General features: G+C 41.9%; 1 protein-coding gene across 1 annotated transcript; it reads left to right on the plus strand.

Moving 5' to 3' along the window:
- The first annotated feature begins 1,239 nt into the window (after positions 1 to 1,239).
- Positions 1,240 to 9,529, plus strand: LOC142435828 (stathmin-like). The gene is made up of 2 exons (XM_075539926.1): positions 1,240 to 1,256; positions 9,088 to 9,529. The coding sequence occupies exons 1-2, from the start codon at positions 1,240 to 1,242 to the stop codon at positions 9,527 to 9,529; spliced, it is 459 nt and encodes a 152-aa protein (XP_075396041.1).
- Positions 9,530 to 10,034: the final 505 nt, after the last annotated feature.

Below are 10,034 nucleotides of genomic sequence, written 5' to 3' on the forward strand. Positions count from 1 at the left end.
TGTTACTGAATGCAGGAAGATCCCAGGCCAGTGGGTGGAAATTCTTGTGGATCCAGTGGTGGTGGAAGCATCTCAGCACTGGCATGGGTCTCCACGTGGCTTCTCCAGCTTCAGCGCTCTTGCTCCATCAGCATGGTTCCATATGTCTTGCTTGCAGGAAGACAAAGCAGAGAGTGTGTCTGGCCTCTAGTGAGCTGTTTATCTCCATAGCCCCTCCAAATGAGGACATCAAACTGAGACATATTCGACAAGCTAAATTCCACCTCTTTCCTCTTATTACACTACAGGTGACACCAGATTATGTAACTACACTGTTAGGTGGTGCTATCTTGGTTATTGGGGATTTAGGGCTTCTAGGGCATCCGGCTAGACCTCCATTGACTTGTGTTGAAAGCCAAGTCTACTTGTGATTATGTTGGCCTCAAGCTAGTTCCATAGAGCTATGTTTCTGAAGCTCAGAAGTTCCACCATCCTAGCTAGCTCCTGGACTAGGAAAATTAAGTCTAGCAATTTGGGAATCTTCACACAGTTGGTTATTGTTGAGGGCCGGTGACAAAGGGGAGTCTATCAGCAAATGTTGCTGATATTTTATTAAATTTGTGTTATGTAACTTTCTGCTGAAAATCCTGCATTCTGGAAGTGTAGCATATCCCTCTCCTGGTTCGTTTCCGCTGGTCTTTGTGGAGTCCTTCCCATGTGTACTGCTTGGTCACCATCTTGTTCTTCCTCCAAGATATAGGTATTGCATACATATATATGCATATATACAAATGTAGTTAAATACATTTCTCCACTGTCTTAGATGTTTTCACTAAACAAAAAATAATCAAAATGTAAAGCTATTGTTATGAACCTTCCCCCAAATATTCTATGCTCCTTGATTTACAGAACGTCAGACTGAAAATTCCACAATACTCAAGGGATGTTCTCTGACTTATGGGAAAATACAGAAATATGCAGGGGGAAGATCAGCTCTTTAATGTGGATGGTGTAAGGCAGCATTTCTCAAGCTGTGGGTCGGGATCCCTTTGGGGTTGGGTGACCTTTCATAGGGGTCAGCCGATTCATAAGAGCAGCAAAGTTATAGTTATGAAGTAAAAACGAAAATAATTTTATGGTTGGGGGATCACTACAATGTGAGGAACTATATTAAAGGGTCATGGCATTAAGAAAGTTGAGAACCACTGTTAAGGTTTCTAAACAAAATCCTCAATGGACAACCATTCTTACTCTTGAAGAATGAGCTGGTGTATTGTCATGATAGAGAGAAAAACAGATCCTTTGTGCAACATTCTAGGACATTTTCTCACTAATACCATGTTACATTTTCTTGAAGCTTATTCATAATAATACTTTTTGATTTTCTCTGTCCTATGAGAATTTCATTCCAGACTAGCCATTTAGAATCCACAAAATCACTTTCATACATTCTGAATTGACCGTTATTCTTTGAATATCAACCTAGATGATTCCTACAGATCTAACTGTTTTCATTGGATCTCTCTCTCTGGATCATTTTGATACATTCAAGAATTATCAATACTTAAGTTTCATTCCACAAAACTGGCTTCATTAACTTCAATTTCCTACAAAGCAGCTCTTCAGGAGCAATTTTTTAGCTCATCAATCCCTGTGCATTGCTTTTTGGCACCAATCAAGAAACCAAAATTGTGACTAAATAATTGAAAATGCTGAACCATGTGAAATTCCAACTTCCTTAGTTATCTCCTCAATGGCAACTCGACAGACTTCTTCCACCAGTACTTCATGTCATCCAGATTCTTCATTTGTACCAGTTGACTTTTCCCCCTCTTTGACTCACCTGTGAAGTTTTCAGTATATTCTTTATGATGCTTGATCCAATTAAAAAATGTCTAGTGTGCAGAAGAGAGAATTTCTGTTGGCCTACATTCTTTCTTTCTCTTTCTTTCTTTGTTTCCTGACTCACACAAACAGATGTATTTTAAGTCAACCCAATGAAACCAAGTTAAGTGTGTTACTGAGAAAATATGGCCAACAGACAGCCAGTGATAGCAGAAACATGTTTAAGCATGTTTTATTTGGAATAAACACATGAATGTGGAATTTATTTTACTAACACTTGTATAAACTATACCTCTTCTTGGCTACACTAAAATATGTATGAATGTGTGGACAAATACAACTGTGCATTTATTAATACCATCTATGTATTTATAAAATGTTAAGGGTTCTAGTTTGATTTGGTCAAGGTAGTGTGTCATAAGTATCATTTTCATAAATTGTCATTTATTCTCTTCAGTTGGAAAGCCAAACATTAGAGGCTATTTTCCAGAATATGGTGGGAGGTCAGATGCTCAGAGATATTCCCCCTGAAGGCAGTCTGCTCCATTGTTGGTGGGGTTCACACCCCACTGATAATGGTTTCAATAGTGAGCAAGAGAACAGGTCAAACTGGCTCAGTGATAACCAAAATTAAGCTGGTTCTCTGAATCTAAGATCCACCCATCTTGTCACATGTGTACTCCCAATAACTCCCTGTCGTATTTTGTGGCTACCCCTAGATCGTCCCCCCGATTCATTACTGTAGTCCAATTAGTGCAATCCCTTCCTGTGATATATGTCTTTACCTGCAATTAGGAGGCTTGCATGTCCCCAAAGATATATAAGACTTGATTAGCAATAAAAAAGCTCTCTCTGCTCCCCCTTCCCCTCCCCTGGTCCTCACTCCCCTGTTCCCCTTCCCCTTTTCATCCTTCCCCTCCCTTCTCTCGTTAACTCTGGTCTCTCTCTCTCCCTGTGGAAGACCAAGTGAGGCTGAGGTGCACATGCTATCATCGGGGGGGGGAGCGGGGGGAGAAACAGTGAATCATCTGCCTTTCACAGATGAAGCATCCTCCGTTGTTTGACCATTGGTTGCAGTTTTAATAAAACCAACCTGTTCCAGTCTCTGTCCTGGACACTGTTGAATCCAACTAATATAATAGTCACTGTAGGTGAATCTAGAAGTTGCACAGGAGCGTCTCAGAGATTCCCCAGGCTTTCTCAGGTCACCTCCAGATTTCACCAGCTGCACTTTACACTGGACACCTGCAATCACAAAGACAGTGTGATAAGGTCACTGCCCTGCCTACCCCATCCAATATTCTACACACAACCACACAGCATTTTCCTCAATTATTACCACGTAGAATGGCCAAAACATAAACACAACTTTGTCCAAAATTCATGATGTGTCCTCTGAGTTAGCTGAAAATGGAAATAGCTGAGGCCCAATGTACTGGGGCTTCATGCCCAGAGCTCCCAGGAAAGGAGCAGGACAGGTTTCACTGGCACACAGAGAGAGCTGTATTAGCATGTGGCCCTCCACTTAGTAGCAGAGGAGTGGACTACCTGTTTTGGGGTTCTCCTTATGACCCAAGAAACAGACACACCCTCACAGGAAAATGGAGGTTTTTATAAAGGCTGCTTATACACGTGATACAGAAGCACTGCTGCTGCTATAGTTAAAAGCTATCAATGTTTGATATCAATGTTTTAAATTTTTAAACACTATTATACATAAAAGAGAACCTCTGTGGCATGAGAGTTCAGAATGTATCCTTCATCCTCAGTGTGGACGCACAGATGGTTACTCCTCATGTGAACATGATGATAGATAGCTCTGGTGTCTGTTTCTTGTTGGTGAACATTATTATCCTTATCATTGTCTTCCAAGATATGTCCTCCTTTATTTGACATTGATGAATTTTTTTACAGATTTGTTCATTAAGAATGCCATCTTTAAAATGATTAGGGCAAAGACTGTACAGATGTGCTTTATACAATTGATGTATATATGTATGGACTGTGATAAGAGTTGTATGAGCCCCTAATAAAATGTTAAAAAAAGAATGTCATCTTTAACTTTTTAGCACCCAGTCACCCATTCACTACAAAGTGACATCTCCTCTCTTATTTCTGCCATAGGGGAGTCACTTGTCCTGTGCGTTGTACACACACCTTTCTGGTACAGCCCTGCCCTATTCCTTACAGTAGTCTGTGTCTGGATACCACTGACTTCCGCTATCCCATACAGTAAAAGTGTCTTGTCTTCAGTGGTCACAGACTTTAACTATAGAGAGAAGGAGTTTGTGGGCTCACTTCTGGAGATCGAAGGTCAATTCTTCAGGAATGAAGTGAAGTTTCTTCCGACAACCAAGGTCTATTGTTAACAGTCAGTCTGACTCCTTCAAAAGGTATTGGCTGATCCAGCTCCAGTAATACTAAGTGATCGTGGTGTGTGTGGAGGAGTCGGTACAGGTTAGGGAGAGGATCTGGGAGGTTTCGCCACTCCTCAGAGGGCTTCCTGCAGCTGGAATGGAGCAGAACAACTAGGGACAGGGAAATAGTAAACAGGCAGTGAGGACAAAGAGTAGACACCCATTCGTAACAGGCTATTTTGAGAAACCCACGGGAGGCTCTAACACCAATAGACAAATGCACACAGAAAAACCCAGCCTGCTGTGTAGCATACAGATTCTAACTGTTAGATGGCTTGTCACCGTGATTGCAGCAATGAGATCGAGTATAGCAAGGACTGTGAGGATGACACAGGAATAGGCAGTGTGTTGTTCTATTGTACATGGCAACACGATGATTTAAGACCAAACCAATGAAACCTGGCAATAGTAACAATAGCATTTGTATTGAGGAAATGTGAGTCCTAATCAATAAGACTGTCATGAAAGGTTACTGGTAGGTATTTTGAAAAAAAAAAAAAAAAAGACGATTCAGAAATGAAGTCCTGGAGGAGCAATTGAATTGAATCACTGCTCTAGGTCAACCCTTGTTATGTGAGTGGTTACCATGACTTTCCATGAGCAATCAACAATTGTTCACTGCACCTGAGGCTAGATGGTTTCCTTTTTCATCTAATAGCCTAAAAACTCCCTACAGACTTGGCCCTTCTTCATGGAAGGTGAGTATTAGGTTCACCCTGAATAATATTCACTAGTGGTGTTTGAAGAATTATCACATGTACTTCAACTTCAATAGAATGCTGAATTAGTTATTTTATCTAATCTTTTGGGGGAGTTCAGGTGGACCTAGTCTTTAAAGTGAGGTTCTGACTCTTCAATACTCTGAAGAATATTGAATATTCACCACATTTAATATATCTTTTGATCTCTTGACTGCTGCTTCCATGAGCTTTGATTGTGGATACAAGGAAGACAAAATCCATGACGAACATTTCTCCAGACGGAGTGGATGAGTGAAGAGACTTGGTGGTGGTGAAGTCAGTGGAGGTGGCAGGATTTTCTTTGGCAGGCTCCGATGGTGTTCCTCGCTCACTACAGGGGAATCTGCAAAGGACGATAACGTAAAGGTGGCCTCCAAGTCCAGTCTCTGGTCACTGTAGCCAAGAGAATTGAGACCAGGGCGGTAGTTCTTACCCCAAAGGGGCAGTTCTGTGCAGAAGAGACAGGGCAATGCCAGAGCAAAGAGCAGGCGGCTTTCCTGTTGCATCTTTTTTGTCGTTTCCTGGACTCTGCTCTACGATGTAACTCAATTCTGAAGTGAAGATGGAGGTGGCAGTGCAGGAAAGTCCAAGACTTCCTGGAATCTGAAGTGCTACTCAGATCATCCAAACAAGAGATAGTAAAGGAGGGAGATGGCTCTGTAAAACTGAGCCCCTGAGTTCCAAAAGATGGTGTTGTAGACTGTACAGTTCTTTCTTCAATGCCTTACTCATTGATGGAACCGAGAAGGGGTTCTTCTGAGTTTCAGTTAGTATCCACGGAGAGTAAAAAGCCAACCACAGGCCAAGTGTATGAGAGTGACTCCACCAACCACTGCATGATCTTTCTTCACCTGGCTGGCCCGGATATTGGCAGTCCAGTAACAAACACATTGGCCAAGTTAACAAGGTTAAAGTCATTGGAATCAAAAACACATGGAAAGAACCAAGAGGCTGCTGCATGGGAGCAGTGCAACCTGCTGTGGCGCAGTAGGACCAGTTACAGCAGCCTAACTGGTGGCTCATCGGATGACTCATCGGATGACAATGAAGAGGATTCAGGGGGTAGTAGGCAATCACTACAATTATAACATAAGTAACTGATGTGCCCCTTGTGTTTATAAATACTGTAAGGTGACTTTAGTTACTCCAAGTTCTCCTTGTTGCAATAATTTGTAACTCTTTGGACCATGCGTCCTTGAGGCAGATGTCTTTCAGAAAGAGAGCACTTTCAGGGGTTCTGGGTTTTTGAAGGGAGCAGTGAGAGTGAAGAAGTCATGCTACCTCACTAACATGGTGGTAAGAGGTCATGGGAATGAACCAGCTGAGCCAGAGAGGTAGACACAGTTGTGTGTTGAGGCAACACATCTGGTCAGCAAGTACCTTCTGTCATAGCTGCTCTCCCTTTACAAGGTGTGTACCCACAGTACAACACCTGAACCCAAGTTGGCCTAATGCAGCATCTGTGTATTTTTGTTTTCTACCTTCTAAAAGTTGAAAAATAAAAGTGCAACATAATAAATCTGATGGAAAGTTTATCAGTGGCACTATGTGTTTTTCTGCATTGACATGGAATAACGACAGTGGGAGCTTCATTGGATTCCAGAAAATGCAGCACTGATGGATGGCATCAGATCCACTGTAGTCTGATATTTCTAGTGGAAAATGTAGAGTTAGAGCCATATGCGCATGCACAACGGGAGAGAAGTCATATTGTCCTGCAAGCCCTCACCCATTACTGTGACCATGTGTGTTCTTTTTTCATTTTACAACGTTGCAATGGAATGGCACTTTGTCTCCCTTTCCAAATGCCTTGGTAGCTCTTGAGTATCACAAAAGCACGTGGACTATAGTTTTCCTGTTTCATTCGGTGAAAATATGCTCACCGAGTGCCTGACCTGCTGAAGGCACTTTGTAGAGCGGGGATGTGGGACCCCTGATCTGGATGAGACACTCACTGCATGTACATGCTTCAGATCCTCCTGACCCGCCTGCCTGGCCTTTTGTTCCAAAAAAAGCCAGTTCATTCCATACCCTTCTTTCTGCTGCCTCTTTGTTTCACTCCACTGGCATGTGTCTCACTCATCGTGTGTTTTTTTTCATCTTTGTTGGCATCTGACCTCAGCGTTCTTCGTCAACTTTTTAATTTCTCCTCCACTTTGCTTTTGCAGACCAGGCTTTTTAAAGACCACGGACCTCCAGATTTTAGCACCTCATATATCAGTGTTTCACATGGACATGATTCTAGAAGAAAACCAAAGATCCAAACCCAGAGCAACTTAGGACCTTCTGCAAATTCACTACTAGTGTACCTTTGGGCCTTCACATTTCACATTGGAGATTTATTAATTTTTATTCTTACACATTTTTGTTGGTTGATTTACTTGAGTTAAAATGCTAGACCAAGTAGAAATGTACAATTTCTAGCCTGTGTTTACCTGGGATATCGTTGGTAGGAGAATCAGGGTGGATGCCATTACTTTCTGTACTGGAGAAAAAATAAGCAATCACTGAATGAATCACACAAGCAATCAAGCAAACACACAACTTCTGCCTCAAAGTGTAAATCTACCGCCATTGGGTCAATTCAGACTCATAGCAAACCCGTAGAACTGAATATAACTGTTCTTTAGGTTTCCAGAGCTTTCCATATTTATTGGCACACAATACTTAAACTTACTCCCAAGGAGTAGCTGCTGGGTTTGAACCGCTAACCTTTTGTTTAGCAACTAATGCTTAGTCCACTCACCACCAAGTCTTCTTTATATATACATCTGCTCTGAGAACCTATGTTACATATTGTGTGATGTCACTTGAGGATCAACTGCCTCATATGCCTGTGAAAGCTAGACAATGAGTAGGAAGTTTGCAGGAAAATCGATGACCTGAAAATGATGGCTTGGGGGTAGGATATTGAAAGTACCAATGACTGCAAGTAAGGAAAGCTTACTTCACGCACTCTGCACCCCTGATATAATCCTTCAGTCTTCCTTTTGTCTCCCAAATGCAAAGGACATTTAAAAGAATGTGATTTGAGTACCTCAGAAAGTGTTCTAAAAAGGAAAACACTGACTTGAGACTTACATAGACATAAATGGACACTGTCAGGAAATATTAGGTTTATAATTTGTTCTTGTTTTGTTTTTCAAACTTGAGTAATTTATTTGGGTTGAAAATTAAGACTTTATGCAGCTTAGAGTGCTCTATAGTGGACTGATAATATTCAGTGTGATAAAGAGCATTTACAATGGGCAATCCATGAGGAAAGGAAGTTTTTTACTCCTTACTTATTGTTTCATCCTGGATGACTAGGGTGCCTAGAATATTACCTGGCTCCTAATAGATTTTCAATAAATAACATTTACTTTTCAGTGGAAAAGGCAGTCTATCAATATTTTTACATCTAACCCACTGCCCTAATGTATACTCCAACTCATAGCAACCCTGTATAGGATTTTGACAGTCTATCGATCTTTATAGTAGATGGATTTCTCTGTAGATAGCCTCTCTATTTAAAATCTAAAAAAGGTGGACATTCTAGAGTACTTAGCACAGTTTATGAATTTGTTGTTGATAGGTGCCATCAAGTTGGTTCCTACTCAAAGCATCCCTAAGCACAAAAAGAACAGAACACTGTCCAGTCCTGCACTGTCCTCACAACTGTTCTTACATTTGATCTCATTGTTGCAGCCATTGTTAATCCATCTCCTGGAGGGCCTTCCTCCTTGTCACTGCCCTCGTGATGGCCTTCTCCAGGGACTGGCCTCTCTGGGCAACATGTCCAAAGTATGTGAATAAAGTATCACCATCCTTGTGTCATATTAGAATGTGTGTGTGTGTATATATATATATATATATACTTTGTATGCGGTCTTTCACTTTTGGGTGAGTTTATTTTCTTTTTTTGAGGATCTTCTTAATAATTATTTGCTTTCAAACAACAATATTTGGATAGACAATATTTTCTAGGGCCTTCTAAGCCAAAATGATTGCATAAAACTACATTTGTGAGAGTGTGGCCAGGCGGCTCGGACCGAGCAGGGCTTTCCTTCCCAGTGGATTGCAGAGCGTACACTGCCAGTCTCTTGTCTTCTGTTCACCATGGCTTCTTCTGATATCCAGGTGAAAGAACTGGAGAAGTGGGCCTCTGGCCAGGCCTTTGAGCTGATACTCAGCCCCCGTTCAAAAGAGGCCGTCCCAGAATTCCCTCTTTCTCCTCCAAAGAAGAAGGACCTTTCCCTGGAGGAAATTCAGAAGAAATTAGAAGCTGCAGAAGAAAGACGCAAGTCCCATGAGGCGGAGGTCCTGAAGCAGCTGGCCAGGAAGCGGGAGCACGAGAAGGAGGTGCTGCAGAAAGCAATCGAGGAGAACAACAACTTCAGCAAGATGGCCGAGGAGAAGCTGACCCACAAAATGGAAGCCAACAAAGAGAACCGAGAAGCACAAATGGTGGCCAAGCTGGAGCGCTTGGGAGAAAAGGACAAGCACGTGGAAGAAGTGCGGAAGAACAAGGAATGCAAAGACCCCGCCGATGAGACTGCAGCCGACTAGCTTGTCCTGAGGACTGACTTTCTCCCCTCCCTCCTCGAGATCCAAAGACCGTGCTGGCCAGTGTCATTTTACTACTATTACTATTTCCCTCCTGACAAAGACTAGAAGCCAACGTAGGACGTAAATAGGTAGATCCAGACCATGTGATGTTGTTTTAGGGGCTAAAGGGGAGAAACAAAAAGTGTTTGACTCTTTTTTTCTAAAGTGTTGGAGTGTTTCTAACGTAGCTATTTTTCTTGTTGCCTCTTTTCTACTTCGGTGCACTCAGTGCGCTGGGTGAATGGCTAGCACTGTATTGGCCCCGTGGAAACATGTTTGTGAAAGAGTATGTAGTGGCTTCTCAAAACTGTTAGATGCTGAATATCTGTTTGCTTTTAAATCCCAGTTCTGTCCCGATTTTACCAGATGCTACTGTACTTGAATGGTTAATAAAACTGCACAGTGCTGCTGGTGGCAGTGAAAAAAAAACTACATTTGTGATTATTTATTACAAGAAGGTTCAAGA

The sequence above is a fragment of the Tenrec ecaudatus genome (assembly GCF_050624435.1).
Source record: "Tenrec ecaudatus isolate mTenEca1 chromosome 2 unlocalized genomic scaffold, mTenEca1.hap1 SUPER_2_unloc_1, whole genome shotgun sequence".
In the NCBI taxonomy this organism is placed as follows: domain Eukaryota; kingdom Metazoa; phylum Chordata; class Mammalia; order Afrosoricida; family Tenrecidae; genus Tenrec; species Tenrec ecaudatus.